The sequence below is a fragment of the Podarcis cretensis genome (assembly GCF_951804945.1).
Source record: "Podarcis cretensis genome assembly, chromosome: 7".
Taxonomy (NCBI): Eukaryota; Metazoa; Chordata; class Lepidosauria; order Squamata; family Lacertidae; genus Podarcis; species Podarcis cretensis.
The window spans coordinates 9,887,877-9,911,658 of record NC_137176.1 but is presented as its reverse complement, the minus strand read 5'-3'; the positions used below and the strand labels follow the sequence as shown (position 1 = coordinate 9,911,658).

At 41.8% G+C, this 23,782-nt stretch overlaps 2 protein-coding genes across 3 annotated transcripts in view; one reads left to right on the top strand and one right to left on the bottom strand.

Annotated features, from left to right (window-relative positions):
• Positions 1–3,901, bottom strand: part of CTNNAL1 (catenin alpha like 1) — a 77,672-nt gene extending 73,771 nt beyond the window's left edge. For both annotated transcript variants that reach the window (XM_079983953.1, XM_079983954.1), the window contains exon 1: positions 3,688–3,901. The gene's annotated coding sequence lies outside the window, so the exon portion shown is untranslated. The remainder of the gene's footprint in view (positions 1–3,687) is intronic.
• A 1,314-nt stretch (positions 3,902–5,215) lies between these two features.
• The window catches only part of ELP2 (elongator acetyltransferase complex subunit 2), a 43,252-nt gene continuing 24,685 nt past the window's right edge, over positions 5,216–23,782 (top strand). The window contains 10 exon segments of the mRNA XM_079983950.1: positions 5,216–5,381; positions 6,251–6,329; positions 8,761–8,831; positions 12,066–12,222; positions 14,004–14,081; positions 16,163–16,227; positions 17,687–17,753; positions 19,640–19,783; positions 22,080–22,175; positions 23,151–23,251. Coding sequence (XP_079840076.1) covers positions 5,250–5,381; positions 6,251–6,329; positions 8,761–8,831; positions 12,066–12,222; positions 14,004–14,081; positions 16,163–16,227; positions 17,687–17,753; positions 19,640–19,783; positions 22,080–22,175; positions 23,151–23,251 — 990 coding nt within the window. The 5' untranslated portion in view covers positions 5,216–5,249.

Genomic DNA, 23,782 nt, shown 5'->3' with positions numbered 1-23,782 from the left:
GGAAAGGTCACATTTCAGCCTGCCTCTTGAAAGTTTCTGCCAAATATAAATGCCCTTCTGGGGGCTAAATAGAGCCCTTTAAAATAGTCAGCTTTTTAGCTTGGAATGTGTTACATAAATATAAGGGGAAATGGGGTGTGGGGATGTCTCTTTTCACTTACTGGGAATACAACATACTGAAACAGAATTCAATATACCAAGTCAAATCATTGGTCAATCTGTCACTGGGCTACAAGGGCTGAGGCTCAAACGTGCGATATAAATGCAATTGTTGTAGCAGTAGTCATTATACTTTACTGGCCTTATACAGTGGCATAATTTCATCAGCCTCCGTAAGATTCCAAACAAATCACTACATTCACAAACTAGCAAAAGTGAGCCACAACAAAACTTCCATTAAAATTAATGAATCAACGAGTGATTAATTAATCATAATGATTTCCCATTCTGTCACTGAAAATTGAGGTGTAGTCATAACTACTGAGCTTTGCTAGATTGTGCCCTAAATAGCTTATAAATAACCCTGAACAGATACAGCATTGTATCAGGTATCTGAGAGCACTGTATTGTGAACATATGACTACTTCTGAGCTCATGTCCACACTGCTGTTTTGTCACAGAGCATCTGCAAAACTTGGGATACAATACTTTGCAAAGTTGAATGCATGCAATAAAAATAACTGCAAGATTTTAACCATGTCAGGGAAACAGAGACTAAACATCCTTCTGCTATCATAAGTTATTTTTATGCACAAGTGTTCACATATTCAGTGGATACAATAAAGAATCAGAAACTGTAACATGCAGAACAACAACACTGCAATATCAGAAAAATAAGCACAAAATAGGGAGTTTTCTGTCCTGATTAACTGGTTACCTAAATTTTATTCTATGGGGTGGGGGAAGAGAAAAAGATGACCAAAAATAACTTCCAAATAAGTTGCTTTATTTCCTATTTTACAACCATGGCCTGATCTCTAACATTAGATTTTATTGGCCTGCTAATGACAACTCTTAGATTTTTTATTATGATGTTGTCTTATAGCTTTATATGGGAAAAGCAAGCAGTTTGAGATGACCACATTTGAACTGGTAATCTGATTGATTGCTTTGCATTACAAAGTAAGATGCCTGGGATACACAAACCCCAGGAGATAAAGCATTTGTGGCATTCGGGAACAAGACGTTCCTTGTTATAAATTATTTGTGCCATCATAAAACTCTTTATTTCATCCAGTGTATATGAGGACTATCATCTAACTCAAGCAATAACTTATTTCTCAAGGTTTGGCCTGTTACAAGGCTAATGACACAACCAGGGCCAAAAAATTCAGCATCCGAAGCTTGATTTGCAATGCCCTGCAATTAATAGCAGCAGACATCCTTCAAATCACAGTGCCAACACAAGAAATTGTTTAGAAAGAAGTGTTTGGTTACAGATGCAGCTAACAATAAACTAAACTTGTTGACTGAGCTGACATGTTCTATTTCAGGAGGGTAATCTGTGCCCTGCCAGCATGAGATTTTGAGAACATGTTTTAATGTACTACAGGCAGCCATAATTAGCAGATGCTTGTCATTAGTTCTGTATTATTTTCACTGATGATACTTACTTGGCTGTAGGAAGCCAAAGGGTGTGTCTGTACAGGATACATATCACCGAGCTGATCCCTTGATGTTCCCTTCACCTGTCTGTATGGGGGAGAGGAACTCTAGCAAGGCAGGCTCTACTCTTCCCATGTGCCAGAGTGAAATGGCAGTGACATCATCATCATACAATTTCTTTTTGCAAATCCTAGAGATGACCATAATAATAATAATTTATTATTTATACCCCGCCCATCTGGCTGAGTTTCCCCAGCCACTCTGGGCGGCTTCCAATCAAGTGTTAAAAACAATACAGCATTAAATATTAAAAACTTCCCTAAACAGGGCTGCCTTCAGATGTCTTTTAAAGAGGAGATAGCTGCTTATTTCCTTCACATCTGAAGGGAGGGAGTTCCACAGGGCAGGCGCCACTACCAAGAAGGCCCTCTGTCTGGTTCCCTGTAACCTCACTTCTTGCAATGAGGGAATCGCCAGCAGGCCCTCGGTGCTGGATCTCAGTGTCTGGGCTGAACGATGGGGGTGGAGACGCTCCTTCAGGTATACAGGACCATCTATTATTTTGACAGGCATTTGTGGAGATTATTGGCAGCACTTTCCTCCCTTCCACACATGCCAGATACAGTCCAAGAATCTCTTAGAAGTCATAGGACTTTTAAAATTGGGGCTGCATTTTTATTTGTGAGAAAGTTAGAGTACTTTACCTGACCCTCAAATAAACACCTGGATTTTGTTTTCTTTTTACAGGAAGAAGAAGAGGAGGAGGAGTTTGGATTTGATATCCTGCTTTATCACTACCCTAAGGAGCCTCAAAGCAGCTAACAATCTCCTTTTCCCTTCCTCCCCCACAACAAACACTCTGTGAAATGAGTGGGGCTGAGAGACTTAAAAGAAGTGTGACTAGCCCAAGGTCACCCAGCAGCTGCATATGGAGGAGTGGAGACGCGAACCCAGTTCACCAGATTACGAGTCTACCGCTCTTAACCACTACACCACACTGGCTTTAGGAAACTAGGTTAAAGTGTTGATATGCCAGAAAAAAGTTGCACTCCTGTTCTGTGATACCCTAAAGAGGACAAAATGTAAGCCTGTCAAACAAAAAACGGTATATAACTTTTCCTTAAAACACAAGAGGAGAAATGTTGCATGTATTCACACATAACAAAGCACTTTAAGTACCGTATTTTTCGCACCATAGGGCGCACCGGACCATAGGGCGCACCCAGTTTTTAGGGGGGGGAAATCAAGGAAAAAAATATTTTTCCCCCCCAGCCCCAAAGAGCAGCGTACAGGCTGCACACAACCTCTCCTTGCCGGAGAGGTTGCGCGCAGCTATGGAAGAAGGCAAGGCAGCGAGCGGGATGGATCCCGCTCGCTGCTTTGGCTTCCCCTTTAGCCCCGTGCAGCCTCTCCTTGCCGGGAGATGCTGCGCAGGGCTAAAGAAACCATAGCCCGTGCAGCCTCTCCCTGCCGGAGGGGTTGCGCGCGGCTATGGCAGAAGCCTGCATTCGCTCCATAGGACGCACACACATTTCCTCTCAATTTTTGGAGGGGAAAAACTGCGTCCAATAGAGCGAAAAATACGGTATCTTCCACTTTTTAGGCTATGTTATCAACGTATACATCTGGGAACAAACTATGCAAGATGTTTTTATCAACATGGGGGGAAGTACAGGAAAGAGAAATCACACATGTGGCATCATGGGTACAGTGTTCTTAACATCAGTCTACAGTGGTACCTCTGGTTAAGTACTTAATTCGTTCTGGAGGACTGTTCTTAACCTGAAACTGTTCTTAACCTGAAGCACCACTTTAGCTAATGGGGCCTCCTGCTGCTGCTGCGCCGCCGGAGCACGATTTCTGTTCTCATCCTGAAGCAAAGTTCTTAACCCAAGGTACTATTTCTGGGTTAGCGGAGTCTGTAACCTGAAGCGTATGTAACCTGAGGTACCACTGTATTCTCTATTGCCTTCCACTGGTTTACGGCTTCTGGCTTCAGTTTTATTAGCCCTGGTTCTGTTCCCACAACAAAAGCCTGACTAAAATTAGCAAGCAAAGCATAGAAGGTAGGAAAAAGCTCACCTACGAAAATCTTGTGTCTGGCTACGCCATAGTAGAACAGCCAGTTGAAAAGAGCAGCGATTCTGTTTGCACAGCGTCCTCTAGAAAGGTATCTGATTTGGGCAGATAACAGATACAAATAATGGGCACAATACTTTCTAATGGCATTGGAACTCCTTTTAAAATGGGGAGCTTTTCGTTTACTCAGAAGCACGTTACTTCTTTGTACACCTCCTTGTCAAGCCAACAAACTCTTTCAGCACAAATAGAAGGTGTTGCCAAGCAATGCCTGTTGCTTAGCTCCCTGCACACACACACACAGAAGTTATGGATTCACAACGAGGGAGGGCCTGGAGGCACAGGAAACTGGGGAAAGTGTGACAATAAGGCAGAGGCCCTAACCCTTAGTTAACCTCTCCCACAAATTGGTGCCTGTACCTGAAAAAGGAATGGAAAGACCAAACTGGGTTTCAGTTGCTGTCCATCACCAGCTCCGATTGCGATCCTCAATATGCGAGGCAAATATTGTGTACATAGAAAACAGTGCAACATTAAACAGAAAAGCAGAGCAACATACAAAGGTTCTTTTCAAATCTGCAATATAACCACAAAAGTTTATGCTGTAACATAACATTTTTTTTAGTCTTTAAAGGTGCTGCAAGACTGTCTTCTCACAAACAAAGCATCCCCCCCCCCCAGTACTTTCCTACCGGAGCACCTTCAAGTGAGGCTTCTGCACCCTTAAAAGTTGTGCAGGAAAAGGGAATTTCAGGTGTCAATTATTAAAGGTGTAGAGAGGAGCCCAGCCTTCTTTACAACTTAGCCATTCTTCTTCTGAGCGGGGGATTAAAATCCGTTGCACCTTCCAGAAGACTGCGTAACAAAAAAAGACAGGTATTCAACTGGTGCAGCATTTTTCATCACATCATCATCTCCCTGTGGTTGGTTTTTTTTTTGCCTCTCACAAGAGGTTTAAAAATGCAAGCGAACTGCCCCCCATCATTCCAACTCTGCCAGAACAAAAACCAAAAACACAAAAAGCAAAAAAGAAATGAGATATTTAAACTTTAAATTATTTCTTTTGCTGTTTTTGGGATACTCATCTCAAACATTTAAAACCCTGCAAGGAAAGGAATCCTCTAGTGACCCTACCCTGCTTTATTTCATATTATTATCTTAATATATGTGTATTTTTTCAAACCAGCAACATCAGCTCGTATTAGTTTGCACACCTTTGCTGTCCCTCCCCTAAATCACTCCAACTCTGCCAGACCAACACAAACAAAAAAAGCAAAAAATATGTAAGGAGATATTTAAGCTGGTTTCTTTTGCAGTTTCCCAGACACTCATCCCAAACATTTAAAACTCTGCAAGGAAAGGAAGCTTCTAGGGACTCTACCCAGGTTTTTGTTTTGTTTTGTTTTATTATTCTAATCTAATATATGCACATTTTTTTTAAACCAGCAACATCAGCTGGTACTAATTCTGCAACTCCCAGCTGCCTCCCCCGCCTTCCTTCTTTCCTACGGCGGCCGCTTTGAGGCAAAAAACCTACCGTAGCGAAGGCGAGGGGTTGCGACAAGATGGCGGCGCCCTTCGAAGTGTGCCATGTCGCCTGCTGCGCCAACCGAGCCGGTCCCGGAGTGGTTTCCTGGGGGAGAGGCGGCCTGGTGGCTTTCGGCTCGTGCCGCTCGGTCGTCCTCTACGACCCACAGGTGAGGCGGCGGGCTTTCCCCTCGCTCTTGCTCGGCTAGGGTGGTGCTTCTCGAACGCGGGAGGCCCGGCTGCCGTTGGACTACAACTCCCATCATGCTTAGCTTTTAGGGCCGGCGGTCAGGGATGGCGGGAGTTGTAGTCCGACAGCCGCTGAGGCAGCCCAAGTTTGAAACCCTGGAGGCTCAAAAAAAAATAAAAATAAAATACAAATAAAGCCTATTTAATAGAGCTACTGAGAAAATCCATAAAAAGTAGCTGTGCCAAACGGAATTGTTGTGGAAATAAATACTGAGGGTGGGGCGGGGGGCAATTTTTGCCCTCGCTCAGGGCGCTGAGCCGAAAACGGGTGCTAAATAATGATGATGATGGTGACGGTAAATCTATATTTATTCAACCTGCCGAGAAGTTCCATAAAAAGCAACTGTACCAAAATGAATTATTCTGAAAATAAGAACTATTTAAGATGTGGAGACTCCAAATTTTTCCTCCCTGAGGGCCCCATATTCCCCAAATACTCGCCTCACCTGGATTCAGATTCAGGTGTGAGTCATCAACCCCACCCTGTAATAGAAAGGTGTAACTATTTAACAAATAATGGGTTTCCACTGGTGAATATTGCCTGTGGTTTCTATGCTTTCCTAGTGTCAGCCAGTTGGGGAGTATTCTGACTACAGTTAGTGAATGGTTAAATTTTTCTAACATACTTCTGAAATATTTTGCCCTTTTAATGCTGTTACTGAAAGAATGTTGCAATAGTCTCTTTGAGAGCATCTCTGGATAAATAACTTTTCCTTATCAGAATTCTGCTCAACTCCACCACAAGCTTTCATGACTTAAGACAATTTTGGTTGCGTATTTTTTTTTTCAGAGAAGAAAAGTAGTTGGCACACTGAATGGACACACTGGAAGAGTTAATTGTGTTCAGTGGATTCGCAGAAAAGATGGATGTAAGTATAATTGTATTAAGAGGCCTATTTCTACTGAGTGTTGTTTTTTTTTTTTAAAGGGCCATTGATATGCACCTGGATCGGTACAGAGTACTGATAATATATTTTTACCTCAAAACTTACAATCCATTTTAGATGTATAGGATAGGGTTGTTCGAGTTGGAAACAGGTTTGAAATGCAATCAGTAGATACTATAATTCTAGAGTGGACAGTATTGCACTTAAACTGAAAGACCTCACAATGACATACTGAGGCTTAATGCTGTGTAAATCAGTCTTTAGAGACCTTTGGATTTGTGTATTCCTACTTGCCCTTGCATGCCACAGTTCTCTTACTCCCTTTCCAATTTGAGGCAACCAGTAGTTTGGTCATTTTGTCTGAAGTGACAAACTGGTTTGTGCTTTCCATGAAAACCATGTTCAGAAACCACAGTGGTTAAAACCATAGTTGGCAGGTTTGGGCTTAAGAAGGCAGAGAATTGCTGTGTGCTAGAGAGATAAATGGGGAGCATGGAAGCTCAAGGGTCTTTCTTCACATAGCACCAAACCATAGTTTAGCATTGCTTCCGAACCAGCAGCAACAGAGACTTTGTTCAGCTCACCTGTACTTTCCAAGACACAGAAGAGTTGGTTGTTAGAAAGTTTCTGAGGTGCATAATAAAAGGGAGAGGATGTCCATTTAATAGTGGTCAGGGGCTATGGTCAGGCTATATGGGAAGTCCCCCGGGACTTCTGGGCCAGCAATTGCCTCTCTTTTCCACACACACACACTATATATACCGTATTTTTTGCTCTATAGGACGCACCAGACCACAAGACGCACCTGGTTTTTGGAGGAGGAAAACAAGAAAAAAAATATTCTGAATCTCAGAAGCCAGAACAGCAAGAGGGATCGCTGTGCAGTGAAAGCAACAATCCCTCTTGCTGTTCTGGCTTCTGGGATAGCTGCGCAGCCTGCATTTGCTCCATAAGACGCACACACATTTCCCCTTACTTTTTAGGAGGGAAAAAGTGAGTCTTATAGAGCAAAAAATTCGGTGTGTATATATGTGTATTGTGTGTATTTATACACACACACACACATACATATACACACACAACTTTAACTTGGCTATCAAATGTTTTATATTATTGTTGTAATTAATATGTTTGGGGATGCAGTTAATTTATTTGTGCAATAATACATGGCAATGGGAAGCGTGAAGGGGATAAAAGGAAAAGCTGTTGTGCCCTTGGTTACACAAGTCAGGGTGCAAAGAGCATCAGCATGCTTGGCTCAGCTGGCTTGGACCCACCAGGTGGGATATTTGACTCTTCCTGCTCCTCCTTTGAACAGTGGACTCCTGTGCCTTATGAACCATAGTTTTTGAAACTCTATTTCAAATGTGACTTGTTTTATGTCATGGAGGATGTGTGAGAAGTGCAAGTCCAATACTTTATTAGAAACAAAGAAATAGTTACGTATTTCTTTGAATCCAGGCCATAGATCTGCATTTTCTGCACTGCTAGGTAGCCAGAAGAATTACCTGGGTTATGACTGTTGCTGTTGCAGTGCCCTCTGGTGGGCATGTTCTACATTTGAAATTTATTCCTCTCTGTACTTTTTCAAGATACAGTATACAGTACAGGGCAAGGAGTCCAGCTGTCTGCTAGCATGGCCAGTGGTGTTTTATGTTATGTTATGTTCTTTTTAATATCTTAAGACCATGTAGTCCTAGGTGACCAAACAAAGTGAGTACTTTAGTTTGGGGGGGGGGGGGGAATTGTCTCTTGAGCATAGAGATATCCCAAGAGAATTTGAAACATGTTCAGGACACAATTCTGTATTTCAAGTTAAAACATCAGCTTAACCTGTGCACCCAGTTTTCAAGTTGAGGAGGAAAGGCACAAAGTATAATGGTGCCTAAAGTGAGGCCTCTTTTACATTTTTACCGTTCCGTTGTGCATATTGCCATTTGCAAAACAAAAATGCAGCTTAAAAGAGTGCTAAATAGAGCTAAACACTCCTGAAATGAAAGAGGTTCTTTAAAGATTATAGTCTTAAAAATGTGAGGATCACTGTGAAAATGAAAAGTTATGTATAATGTAAATGTAGGGAATTGAGAATTTGCAATTACATGAGACCTGGTGCTTGAGGATAACCACAAATTCAGGTGAATTCCTAGTAAAGGAGAGTCTGTTTGTGGAGTTGCAAGTGTCTCTACTTTCTCCTCTGTTGGAAAGATGGGACCTAGGAAGAAATTGAAACTATTGTTACAGACTTCAGAGTGTGTGTGTGTATGTGTGCTTTTTAAAAAAGTAATCTATTTGCACATTTTGACCTTTGGGAAGAATTGCCACTGAAACAAACCAAAAGTTATCTTGAATCAGAATTATTCAACTTTTCCATTGTTCAACCTTTCTCTCCCTCTCCCCTCCTCCCCCTTCACAGCTTATGAAACAGAATTAATTTCTGGAGGGTCTGACAAACTACTTATTCTTTGGGAAACACAAAATGAGAAGGTATGTAGAGCAATTGTGATATGTGAGAATAAAACAAGTGTAAGCATGATTTCCCCCCTTAAAAAATAAAAACTAGAACAGCTTCTGAATCTTTCCATTCTTTCCACTCTAAGTATTGTACTAAGCAATTCTACACTGCAACAAATTCATTGCTAGTAATCTGGATTCAAAATTTAAGAGCATCACAATGAAAGCAAAAGGGATCTGTTCAAGGATCTGCCATTGTACGTGTTGTGTAGTACTTGGTGTAAAGGGGAGAAATCTATACTAAGACTTCAATACTATATTCACTTCCTAAGCAGTAAGTGCCACTGAGGACAGTGGGACTTGCTTCCAAGGAAACTTGCTTTGGATTGCACTGAAACAAAACAGAATTCTGTGCCCTGTTTACATTATGCATAATTGAACAAATGTGCTTGTATTATGTTACATTTTCCGTGCATTCTGTCTTTTGGAAGACTGGAAGGTATATCAATTCTGGAAGCCCATCCCACTGAAAATCGTATTTAGTTATCTCTCTGAATTCTTAGGTTTTGTCATCCATTGTCTACAGTACACACTTAAATGCTTATATTTGCTAAATTAAGGCCTGCAAACATATGTTTACTAAAATGATACCAGAGATCCCGAGGAAGCTGAATTTTGCAGTCAATGGCACATTTTGTGCTTAACAAGGAAACTCAGAAATACACTGCCCTAGCAGAGAAGAAATTGTGGTTATTTAGGCATGATACATGCCTAGTACTCGGCCTTAATGCCACAGTTCTGTTTAACTCAGGGGCCTGGTTCACATGCCAATTAAACCATAGTTTAAAATAAATTATGGCTTGACATAAACGAGCCACACATGCTGCTTAAAAAGTTTCTGCAGAGCTCCTCCTCTGCTTCTGCCACACTGCAGGCAAAACAAGCTGGAGTCTGGCTTGCCCCCTTGTCCAAACAAAGGCTTTAAGGCTGATAGGGCTACTAGGGAGGATTACGGAAGAGGATTTGCTGGGCTCACTCATCTCTTTGCTCCTGACTGACTGAGGAAAAACACCAGTGAGCATCTTCGAGCAAAAGGGCTGCAGCAGCAGTGCTCTTTAAATAGTGATTTCTGGGTTGAAAGTCAGGCAGTGAGCTGCAGCTGGTGTTTCTTTCCTCATCCTCTGCCCACTTCTGCCAACCCTGAGGTCTTACATCATCTTGTAAGAAAAGATTTGCTCCCGTCCTGTTTACTGCATCATTTTTAATTACACACACTTCACAAATTCACCAATCCGATTTGCCCTGTCTTTTCAAGTTTTGCACCTGCCACAGACTGGACAATTAGTGCCACCCAGAAATACTTAAGGCTGAGAATTTATATCAGATGTTGCTGGACTATAACTCCCATCAGCCCTAGTAAGTATGGCCAGTGGCCAGGGATGATGGGAGTTGTAGTTCAACAACATCTGGAGATCCAAAGGTTCTAATTTCTATCATGATATACCAATGCTACGTTTTGACCCAACACAAACTTGCAGTACCTGTGGTGTTCTTTTTCTTTATAATGAGATAATTCCTTCTTCTCTCCTGAACCAGAGAGAGCCAGTGTGGTGTAGTGGTTAAGAGCGGTGGACTCGTAATCTGGGGAACTGGGTTTGCTTCCCCGCTCCTCCACATGCAGCTGCTGGGTGACCTTGGGCTAGTCATACTTCTTTGAAGTCTCTCAGCCCCACTCACCTTACAGAGTGTTTGTTGTGGGGGAGGAAGGGAAAGGAGAATGTTAGCCGCTTTGAGACTCCTTCGGGTAGTGATAAAGCGGGATATCAAATCCAAACTCCTTCTTCTCTTCTTGAGCCTAGTACCTGATATAGCAAAGAAGACATACAGTATTACAATGTTACTTCATTGTGAATGAGATTTCCTTTGTCACTATAATTTACCTATATAAAGCAAGAAAGAAAAAATAGCTTTTCATGACAACATAGAATAAGAAACCAGTGATATTACAAGAGGGCTTGAGAGAGTTTCTATCCAGCCATATATCACCATGGATCACCTGCCTGATGCAAGTGCACATCTCAGTGACGTTCAGTCTTGGTCCTCTGTAACAGTGAGGGGTGAGGAATAATCAAGGTTGTATCCACATGAGTCTTATTTCTTTGTAGTAGACAAACAAACTTAACTTTTGATCCACCTGGCATGGTAAATTCCTTTGCCGAAATGCAGGAATTCTTTGTGAGCAAACAAATTGCTGGGATGCTTTCTTGCAAATCTGAAGGCAGTGAGGTCAAATCTCTTCCACAACCATGAATGTTCTCGTGACAGTAGCTTGAATATGAAATGGCACCCCAAAGTTTTTCTCTTTCCACTATCTTGAGCCTATCTACAGACTGAAGGAGGCAGTGTGCTGGCAGTGGACGTAAATACCTCATTAATGAGGTACCACCTTGCCTGCAATAGCACCTAGAAGTAGATCCCTAATCGGAAATACTATTAGGATGAGGTGTAAGCTGTGCCTGCTGTTTTGAGGATATATTCCAGGAAAACGGCTGGTATGTCCACAATCCCAATGATTGCAAAGCACTTCATGTACTTAACTGTAAAAGTGTTATGTGTTATTAGCTGGTGAAACAGAAGGCTAAGTGAACTGGTATAGTCAAGTGCTTATCGTTTTTTAAATTGAGATTAGACTCTCTCATAAAAAGAAATGCTTAAACTAAATGGAACCTGGAAGACTCCACAGAAAACAAATTGCATTTGCCCTGTGCCATACATGAGATGAAATTAAATGACCCTTCTGATAGCATTTGGAATAGAATTATTTTAATCAATATTACCCTTCAGTTGTTTTCTATTCTGCCTGAATGCTTTTCCGTTGTGTTCAATTTAGTTTAAACCTTAATTATTACTATTTTTGTCATATACCAAGCCATTTAAAGTAGATTTAGAAAATGGATGGAAAAACCCAGTGATGTTGCTTTTTGTGAATGTAACGGAGTTTTAATTTTTATTAGAGCACAGAACAGCATAGATTACAAATAGAATGTTGTATAAAGTGCATATTTTCTAATGCCCTGGACAAAAACAAGAGCAATGTAATTTGCTTACCAGTGTCCTCAACTAAAGCTTTTGTATTTCACTTCTGTTACAGTTTTTAGCACTTCCGCAGTTGGGCAGTTCTGAAAACTGCATACTTTGCATGGCAGCTTGATTTGGACTTCAAGATTCTTGTCCTTCCTTTGTGTAATCTTATAATGTTCTGTTTAGCTTGTGAACTGCACTCGTCTTGAAGGCCACACTGAAGCAGTTTGCTCTTTAGACGCTGTTTACATGACGAATGAGTCTACAGGAGAGTTAAATATACTTTTAGCTTCTGCGGCTTCTGACTCTACTGTGCGAATCTGGTCCAAACAAGGAACAGAAGGTAACTTTCTCCATTGTGCTTTGTAAACAGATTCTTTCAATAAGTCACATTCATGTAGCAAAGTTTGGTGATATGCATCCATGACTTTAGGAGAATCTGGATTTCTTCCAGTTGGAATACACTGGTTTCGAATAGCCACCAGTTGTCTAGCTAGCAAAAATATTTTTTAAAAAAACAGTTTTGGGTGTGTCTATTTTCTTTTTGTAAAGCTAGCTGGGAATGTAACTGAAGAGTGATATAAAAACACTTAAAATAGCAGAAAGGTGGCAGTCCAGTGGATAGTCAAAGTTAGGAAAGTATTCAGGATATGTTAGAACAGAGGTTCTCAATTATAATTAGGCATGCTGAACAAACACAAATCATAGTCATACTTTCATCAACTTGGAGGACAAATTAATGCAATTAATGCAATTAGTGCAAATTCTTGGGGGGATAGGTCTGTTAATGATTATTAGCCATGATAGCTAATAGAAACGATATACAGTGGTACCTCGGGTTAAGTACTTAATTCGTTCTGGAGGTCCGTCCTTAACCTAAAACTGTTCTTAACCTGAAACACCACTTTAGCTAATGGGGCCTCCTGCTGCCACCGCGCCGCTAGAGCCCAATTTCTGTTCTTATCCTGAAGCAAAGTTCTTAACCTGAAGCACTATTTCTGGCTTAGTGGAGTGTGTAACCTGAAGCGTATGTAACCTGAAGCGTATGTAACCCGAGGTACCACTGTACCTTTAAGTGCTAGAGATTGAGGATAAGCCATAGGGGATGGCAATTACTTTTGTGCTGTACCTGTGAGCTTCCAAGGCATCTGAGTAGCTGATATTGAAATGGAATCCTGGACCCATAGCCTGAACAACAACAAAAAACCCAGATCCCTCCTGGAGCCCTATTTGTGTGTGTGTGTACCTCCATACATGAATGCCCCACTTCAGGCAGGTCGAGTTAGGAGTCATGGCTGGTATGTGCCTCAGCATCTAGGAGAGAGGCTAGCTTGTATATTCTAGAGAGCTTCTTCAAGCATTCAGGACACTCAGTATTGAACACCTGAATAAGGCTCAGACCTTAAGTACTTTCAATATCTGATGTTATCGACATTCATCTGCCCTGGGTGACAATGGAAGAGTGTGGGGGTGAAGTCAAACGACTGGAAAGTTACAGTGCCTGCTGTCGCTGTAAAGGCAGATATGGGAGAGACATGTTTTGTTGCAGCTGGGGCAGATGAAGGTGTCCGGTTGTGCTGCTGCAGATGCACCATGGCATTTCTTCCCGCTGTGCTCCTCCCAGCAGTCATTCCTCCTCTAGTCACTGCTGTGGGTCCATGACCTGTCTGTCTCCAGGCACTGTAGTCATCTGCAAGGGATTCCCACAAGCTATACATCTTGACAAAGAAAGGGCAAAGGCGATAGCTATGTTGTGTTATGCCGAACCTTTACGTCACTTGCCTTGCTACTTGCCACAGTGCACGAGTCCTTAAAATTGTTTCCTATAATAAGGGAAGTAGATGAATTTTGTCCCACTGAGATGAGGAACCACCTCTCAATGTGCCAAGGTCAGTGTGAATTCTTTCGTTCTGATCTACTGTAACCTCTTCTTATCAGTTTTTCTATACCTGAGTCAGTTTCTCTGTTGCATTTCTTTATGATGTATAATCCTTTAGGTTAATCTTGGGTGAGTTTTAATTCTTTGTAGCTGTAATTAGCAGCTTATCTCTTTGGTTCTACAGTGGCTGTCTGTCATGTTGACTGCTGGTGTGCAAAACTATTCTTTCTCTCTCTCCCTCTCAGTTAAATGTCTTCAGACGCTGCTATTTGGAAATGGATTTGTTATGGATGTTTCTTTGTCCTTCTTGCCAGACAGCAACAGTAAGTGTGTCTGTGAAACTGTTTAATCATTTAAAGGGATGCTTAACTGGTGTCTTAAGCATTTTAGTCGATGTAGTTGATGGATGGCAGCAAATTTCGAAGACTCAAACATTTTGTTTTAAAGTATATTTCAAAAGTGCAGTACTGGGCTCCTAATATCTGCTCCTGTGAGTTCCCATTTTCACACCCACCCACACCAGTGTGACTTGACACTAATTTGACTTCAGTACTGCTTTCTTTGCCATGTTGCTCAATATGTTTAGAGGAAATGTTTTTTTTTCTTGTGTGCACCACATTTATTGGTAAATGTATCAAAGGAGGTAAATGTATCAAAGGAGATAGTGAATGTTACTTTTCCATTTTCAGCTTTCTATTCAGTGTTTTGAGAATAAATGCAAGCAAAAATTGCATAGTTGGTCATCTGAGCTGTGATTCTATCCCTAAACGCTGAATATTCTCCCTCTGTTTGTCTTCACCTTCCTCCTTCTCTCTGTTGTCTCCCACGTGTTGAATGTTAGGTTGCAAGTGCCTTGGGACAGGCCCCTGCCTTTTTGGTTATTACTCTGCTAAAGCACCATGCACATTAATGGTGGTATGGTAATAAAACAATTTATTGCTTGGTGGCGCTGTGGGTTAAAGCCTCAGCGCCTAGGGCTTGCCGATCGAAAGGTCGGCGGTTCGAATCCCTGCGGCGGGGTGCGCTCCCGCTGCTCGGTCCCAGCGCCTGCCAACCTAGCAGTTCGAAAGCACCTCCGTGTGCAAGTAGATAAATAGGGACCGCTTACCAGCGGGAAGGTAAACGGCGTTTCCGTGTGCGGCTCTGGCTCGCCAGAGCAGCGATGTCACGCTGGCCACGTGACCCGGAAGTGTCTCCGGACAGCGCTGGCCCCTGGCCTCTTAAGTGAGATGGGCGCACAACCCCAGAGTCTGTCAAGACTGGCCCGTATGGGCAGGGGTACCTTTACCTTTACCTTTTTAGTGATGCAGGAGTTTTAGGTATGTGCACACCCCTCCCTTACCTCGTCACTGCTGGGTGGAAGGATGAAACGGAGAGGAGGGATATCTGCTCCAGATGTTGTGTGTTTTATTGGAAAATGGTACCTCCTTTATGGATGCAACCAAGTATCCCCATGTTTGCTGCAAATTGAGTGTGGTGCAGGGTCTGGGAAAGAGCCCATTCAAATAAATTCAGCTCAGCTGGATGCTTGTGATTGTATCCACCATGCCTGATGCAAAAATCAATACTGACTTTTGGGATTATCAGACTTGTCAGAATGATGCGTTTTAAAGTTCCCTTTGACCCAAGTCTTTAGTAGCAAATGTCTGCTTCTAAGTTCTATTGTATTTATAAGTCAATATCTATACATTATCCTTTTTGAGAAAATACCTATGAAATTAACTCTTTGCAGATGAAGTGGAAGTGAATATATTGGGAAGTTATTGGTGTTGTTTCAGGATCAATTAGGAGTTGCCATTCACCTGTTGTATTAAAGTTCCTTTTAGTACTGGGATTATGTGGGTTGCCTGCATATAAAACAGTGATTCTGTTCATAGGAGTTGGATTTCCAAAACACTGGAATGATGCATAGACAATCCTGATATATTATCTTCATCCCAGGCTCAGCATGTGTTTCATGGTGCTGTTTATGGAGATCCAGAAAGCCATCCTCTGCCCTAGGGTAAATAGATACATTAGTGCAGGAGCATAATATAGGAAGGCAGAAAATTTTGTAATTGGACTTTTAGCAGTGTGGAGAGCAGCTTAATTCCTTATTTTTGAAATTTTTGAAATTATAACTACTGCAGCACTGGATATTCTACAGATTATGAGTTTTTTTATAGTCCTGGAACTGTGTAACACACCCTTAGAAGTAAGACCCAGAGCATTCAAGGTGTGCTGGCTTCCTGGTGCTTTGGCATAGGATTGCAGCCTTAGGCTCCTTCTCTCGCTCCTTCCCGCTCTTTCTCGCTCTTTTCTTCCTTTAGTAAATGTGGTGTACTCCCTTGTGTCCATTTTATTTTTCTGTTTAAAATAATAGTAATGAAACAGCAGGTTTCGACTGACTGCTTTGCCATTTCAGTACCGGTACTGGCTTGCGGAGGGGATGACTGCAAAATTCATTTATATGTGCAGCAGGATGGACAGGTAACTATTGCTTCTGTCTCCTATCCCATGAATAGTATGTCATTTTTTTGGTGTTTTGTTGTGACTGTGATTTTGTGGGGAGAAAATGAAGGTAGGAAAAATGAAGTTGAATACGTGGGAGAAGTGTTTACAAATATTGCTGTGGTATGCCTTTATATTGAATTTTCAAAATGACTTTTAATTTGTTTATATCCCATTCTATTTGGAGGATTTTGAGCTTAGACAAATAATGTGTTTTGGGTTTAGTTGTGTTCCTTCCAGTTCACATTTGATGTTAATTGACATCCGTGCTAGCATTCATCATAGACAGGTTGTGTGTGTGGAATTGTTCAGCATGCCTGCCAACTCATGGTGACCGATGTGCCTATTTATCCCAATTAGTTATATACCACCCTTCATTGAATTTGGCTTCAGTGTGGTTTACAGAATTAAAAATATCTAAATGCCTTCACAAATACTTTTAAATGCCAAACAGTGCAACCCTATACACACTTACTCAGAAGTAAGTCCCAATGTGTTCAATAAAGTTTAAAGGTAAAGGTACCCGTGACCGTTGGGTCGAGTCGCAAACGACTCTGGGGTTGCGGTGCTCATCTCACTCTATAGGCCGAGGGAGCCGGTGTTTGTCCGCAGACAGCTTCTGGGTCATGTGGCCAGCATGACTAAGTTGCTTCTGGCGAAACCAGAGCAGCGCACGGAAACGCCGTTTACCTTCTCGCCGGAGTGGTACCTATTTATTTACTTGCACTTTGACGTGCTTTCGAACTGCTAGGGGGTAGGAGCTGGGACCGAACAACTGGAGCTCACCTCGTCGCGGGGATTCAAACCGCCGACCTTCTGATCGGCAAGCCCTAGGCTCAGTGGTTTAGACCACAGCGCCACCTGCGTTCCTTCTCAATAAAGTTTACTTCCAGGTAAATGAGTATAAGACAGCAAGCTTTAAAAGCCTGCAGGTTTGCCTGGCACCTGAAAGAACGCAACCTTGCTGGGGAAAGGCATCCTACAAGCTCAGAATGGTCCTCCTTGTGTTTGTCTCCTGCTTCATCTTAAATGAAGAAGGAACAGAGAGAAAACCCTCAGCTAACAATCTGAGAAGGTACTCCTTCAGGTCCCCAGATCACTTTGAATCAAGTTTGGATTGGAGAGGCTGCCATTGGAGCTATCTCAAATAAGCTCTGCCTGTCAGAATCTGGGCCGCTACATTCTGTACCAGCTGAAGCTTCTGAATAATCTTCAAATTAAGCCCGATGTATAATGCATTACAGTAATCCATTCGAGAGAGGTTACCAGGGCATGGCTGACTCTGACCTTGCCGGTGAACCAGATGAGGCTGCCAAAAGGCACCCTGTGCTGTTTGAGCTCATAGCAACAAAGCTGAATCCAGGAGAACCCTCAGGCTGTAATACGGAGCATCAAAATACAGATATTTGTGCTACATAAGGACACTGGTTTGTTTCAGTTTCAGAAGACTTTGCTGCTCCATGGCCATGAAGACTGGATAAGAGGGATTGAATGGGCAGCTTGCGGTAGGTAGGGCATGCGGCAAGGCATTTTTAATAATCTAATGTGCCATATAGAGCAAGATTACTAGGAAAAGCCAAGCATCTGAGATGGTTTTAATCCCCCTTTCATATATGCAAGCATAGTATTTGAGACCCAGCGGGGCAGTGTGCAGAAACAAGTAGGATGGCAGAACTTGATAATGAGAGTGCTGTAATTTTTAACACTATAGTTAGATGTTTATTTTTATAATTCCACTGGCATGAATTTTCTTCTCCACATTTTGAAGGTGACGTTGCTAATAGGGAAAGATAATTTCAGAGGATTCGACTATATAATGTAATAGGCAAGTATTCCATTTTGGATAATGATGTAAGGGAATTGCCCTTTCAGTCTGGAGTAGCCTGCTTCCTAGAGTTCAGCCTTTGTTGAAACAAAGAGGGACAGTTGTGTCTTCCAATGCAGGTGCTTGGCCTAGAAGGATCAAGGCCTCAACACTTGCATCTTAAAAATGGTAATTGAGGTTCTAGGGCAGGGGTCAGCAAACTACAGCCCGTGGACCAGATACAGCCTAAGGGGGTCATTAAACCGCCCGCTCGGTCGGTCCCCACGAGGAGCTAAACCGGCGCGCTGCACTGGTTGCTCCGCATGGGCACTGACTTCCGGGACGTAGCCACGGCTTCCTGTTGGCTGCAGCCCGCCAGTGGACAAGTTTGCTGACCCCTGTTCTAGGGAAACTGGATTCTATGTCCACTTCTACACTCTCCAGTTTTTCTGTTCCCCTGTGGAATCTCGAGAAAAGAGCACACCAAGAACTCAAGCCAATGTAAGTTTCAGTAGTGGGAGTAGTCCCTACTCGCAAATCAATAGTCAATAGTAACAAAAACTAATCCATTCAAAAGTATGTATTCTGACAAGGATTACAAACTCAAATAGAGATTATAAACTCTAACAGAGATTACAAACTCAAACTCATAAAAATATGTATAACACAATAATTCATTACGGAATTAGAGATAAGAGTTTATGAGTGGAGATAAATTCATGTTAGTCCATATTCGTCGTGGAGGTCTTAATTTCAGTCATTGAGCAGAAATCAGAAGTCAATTATGGATTAGAAACCAGGACAGGGCCCTGTTTTGATGTATTCACCTTAGATCATAGAATCATAGAGTTGGATGGGACCCTGAGGATCATCTAGTCCAACCCTTCAATGCAGGAATATGCATTGTCCCATACGGGGATAGAACCCACAGTCTTGGCATTCATCAGCTGGAAGTATCAAATATTACATGAAAATACTTTATGAAACAGTATTATATAGCATTTGGTTCCTTACCTAATTTTTAAAGGGTTGTGTAAGTTTGAAGACTTTCGGATAAATATATCCTGTTGTTTTCTACATTTCTCAAGGATAACAACTGAAAATAATTAATATTAATAAATAGCTACATGTGTTGAATCAAATTAAAAACTCTAAGGCAGCATATAATCATATGATTCCTCCACCCCTGTGGAATCTCAGCATATATGTAACCTTGCCCATAACTTACAGCTTTGCTCTGTGTAGCACATGTTAGAAATAGAGAATCTTAGAAGATACTGAATCCTGCCCCCCGCCCTGAGAAACCACGTAGCACTATCTTTCCACAAACAGGTGATTTTGCCAAACTATTCCAACCTAGATTCAAGTACGTATTCCAACCTACAGAGCTTTCCTTAGATTATGTGAGGCATTTCTTCAGTGTGATATTTATCCCTCTCCACACTGAATGGTGCTGACATGCGCTACAGCAAAGTATTTATTTTGGTATTCGTTAGCAACTTGCTCATGGCAATACTGATTTCCCTGGGCAATGAACTTCCCATCTTTAAAATCTTCCTGATTTTCATTTATTTAATTTTGCAAAAGACGGAGATCTCTTCTTGGCAAGCTGTTCCCAGGATTGTCTGATAAGGATCTGGAAGATGCATGCAACTTCATTGCTTGTGGAAGCCCAAGATGAGGAAACCATAAGGCTGAAGGAGAACATTTTCACCGTGAAAAATGACAATGGTGAGTCTCTATGAATAGCTGTTGCTTTTTCTGAGGCAGTATGCAATTGTTGTCAGTAGGGTTAAATGAAAGTGTAGAACCTGAGGTTTGCCATTCTTTTTATTTTTATTTTATGTTTTATTTTGACAAAATAAGAATAAATAAGAATAAAAATGTGCACCCCACCCACAAGACCATTCCATTGTCAATATCCAATCTCCCAAAATTTCAACACCTCTTGCAATAGTTTGACCCCTTTCCATTTTAACAGTACAAATTCTACAAATACCTTCCATATCTCCTCAAAATCATTTCTCCTGCATATTCCCCGTCTTATTTTAATAGCACATGTTAATTTATCATTAATAGCTATATCCCACACCTCTTTATATTCATCTTGCTCCTTCCACTTCCTTTTTTAAAAATATATACTTTATTGGTTTTAAAAACTGTGTAACATAAATAATCAACAGAAAATAAAAAGAAAAATAAACAAACATTCATTCCATAGTTGGTGCTTGTTGTATGTAACAATTTGTAGTTGGATTCAACATGACCTCCGGTCCCCCCATTGTGGTTCCCAGATTACATTCTTTATCTGCGCACTAAACTTTGTCTCCTCTAGGTTGTTTCAATTGCATTAGTTTTGTAAGATTATTCTATTACACGCAGAAAGTCAATCCAGACCTGCCAACAGATTTATATTTTTGCAATGTTCTTTTAAATAAACTCTGTATACATCCACTTCCTAGCTATAATAAGTCATGCAGCTGTCAGTAAATCTGTGAGCAAGTCCTTCATAGCCTGCGAACCTTCCACCCCCTCATAAATTGATAATAATGCTACCTCTGGACTTTTGGTCAGCTTTAACCCAGTGATTTCCTTAAACACCCTTTGCCAAATTTCTTTTACATATTTACACCTCCACAACATGTGGACATAAGTCCTGGTTTGCCATTCTTGAGTTTCAGATTCTCCTTTCCTGAGAATAATTCACTGAACTCATGCTGTATGACTATACTAGCCAAAGGGCCAAGAGAGATGTGGCGTTTCTGCGTGCTTTATTTCAGCTAACCTCATAAACTTCAGCCCACTCCTGTTACATCATCCGTTCCTATTCCTGGGCAGGGATTTAACCTTTCCTACTGCATAGCCAAGTCAGCAGTAGAGTACAGAAATTGCACAGAGAAATATATTGCATCAGCTCACCCTAGTGAGACATATTTGTGAATGGAAACAAGTTTGTTTGCACATATCTCCATTATCAATAGGAGGCTACATATTGTGTATGTTTGAGAGGCGTACCTGCATTCAGAACCCAGGATTTGCAGATGTGATGCTGTACCACCCTATCTGACTTCCCAAACAAACTTCTGAAGGTGCTCAGGGACATGTGAAGTCGTACTTAGGCTTTCACATTTTGTTGTGGCATCTATTTGTTGTGCCAACTATCCACACTATGGCTGGGTGCTTCTTGACAGTTTGTTAGCATAACTCCATAAAGGTAAAGGTAAAAGGACCCCTGACCATTAGGTCCAGTCGGAGACGAGACTGGGGTTGCGGTGCTCATCTTGCTTTATTGGCCAAGGGAGCTGGTGTACAGCTTCCGGGTCATGTGGCCAGCATGACTAAGCCACTTCTGGCGAACCAGAGCAGCGCATGGAAATGCTGTTTACCTTCCCGCTGGAGCGGTACCTATTTATCTACTTGCACTTTTGATGTGCTTTCAAACTGCTAGGTTGGCAGGAGCAAGGACCGATCAACGGGAGCTCACCCCGTTGCGGGGATTCGAACTGCCAACCTTCTGATCGGCAAGCCCTAGGCTCTGTGGTTTAACCCACAGCGCCACCCGCATACCTATAGCATAACTCCATACTGTCCTTGCTTTTCTATGCAAAACTGTAGTTTGTTTGCTATACTTCTAAACCATCCTTCCTCCCATGAGATCCCAGGGTGGTGTGCAAATAAAACACACACACACACACACACACACACACACACACACAATGCACACAAAGTAACATTCTGTTTGAAACAGCTGAAACCATTGGAAAGCAGCTAAAAGAGACAAATAAGATAAGGTTTGAAAAGAACCTCCCCTGCAGTATGCAAGACTCACATCAATGACAGGAACGGAATGGTCCAGGTTTTGTTATTTGCATCTAACGGATTTCAGGGAATGTAGTGGAGTTACTTTGTGAATTTACCTTATGGGGATGTTAGCTGGTTTCATACACCAGTAATCTTGACTAAGTCCTTGGTTCTTTTATAGATATAAGCTTTGAAGATTTTTATTATCTTTTTTGCTCTGTGGTAGGTTCAGATGCATCTTTTGCTGTTACACTGGACTCTGTGTTAGCTGGACATGAAAACTGGGTATATGCTGTTCATTGGCAGCCTTCCTTTCCCAAAGGTAAGAAGTATGTGAGCCGCAAATTGGGGGACAGCTAGACATGGCGAAGAACACTGGATTGCTGTGGGTAATGGAACACCCATAATGACTTCTCCCATACCTTATCTCTGTGTTGTGCATTTTCCCATCCCAGTGTGGCAGCTGGTGATGTGGAGTAAAGGCTGGGAATTGCAGGAAATGATATTGATTCTGCCTGTAGCTCATTAACTTTTTCCTATAGTCCTGATTCTGCATGGGTATGGTTTTGGTTATTCTGCATTGACTGTCCTTAGGGTTGCTCCAGCCCTAACATTGCCAGTTGCTGAATCATTGCAATAATTACTGTGACCACCAGCCTTTTCAGACCAAGGAGCCACTAACACTGACAAAGGGGCTACTTTTTTCTTTGACTTTTAAAATATGCATCCAGATTTGTCTTTCTTTCTTTCCCTTTTCTTCCATTGAAAATAGCAACATTCAGTGACATTTAGAATCACAAATACTGATTCTTTTGGAAAATCGCCATTGCTTTGCCAGTGCAGCCTGCCTTAAGGTTCATCTCAACCTATGATTTACCACTTAATGTGTCACGAGTCGCCAGTTAACGACCAATGATTCACCAAGTGCTGCATTTCCAAATAGTGACTATACTTGGTACTTCTGGGTGTAATGTTTTCTCTTGTGATTGGAACTGAATTTGTGCAATTTGAAATGTATGGACCCAGAACCATCTGCAAACATTCCCTTTTAAAGCAGGGGCGGTAGACAATTACTACGGCACCTAGTATTCAATGTGCAAGACTTTTGTCTCTGCACCCTTCTTGGAATACTGTAAATTGCAACTACACATTTCTCTCCTCTTCAGCCCAACACAGTTTGTTCTGCAGCATGCCTTTGTAGAATTATCTTACCTTTGCTATCCCGAATACAATATGTGAGACGCAAAAAAGCATGCTAGCATCTTCCACAAAGATAAATTTTCTCCTTGCACTGTAGATGGCAGGATGGAACAGCCAATGAGGTTGTTGTCTGCTTCAATGGACAAAACCGTGATCCTCTGGGCTCCAGATGATGAATCTGGGGTGTGGTTGGAACAGGTAGGCATGTTTTATACGTTTTCCTCTCTTGCTTTCCCTGCCCACCCCCACCCCCCGCGGCTTTAGAAATTAAGTAAAGGGAATATGAGGTCATATCCAAGCCTAAAAAGAATTCAAGTGGAAAGTATTGTAATTGTAGCAGGCTGTTCCTTCAGCGGAAGAGTAAACAAGCAACATTCTGCTGTATTTAGAACCACAAAAACTGATTCTTAAAAGCAGTAAAGACTTCTGTGTGCATATGAGGGCAGGGAGGGGGCTGTGCTTGCAGCAAAGAGGCCACACACATTTGAAACCCGTCCAGCCTGTCTGCCTACACATGGATTTGAACTGAAACTTAAGTACTTGCCTTATGCTGGAAACTTGGTGTTTTTCTTTTTAATAAACCAGATGTTCCCAGCATCTAGTACCCTGCACCAGTACATGGAGGTTCACTTTAGCGGTTACGGATAATAAATACTGATTTTTATGAATTTGTCTAAAAAAAGAATTTAAGCCAGCTAAGCCAATAATCATCATTTCACCTTGGAATGT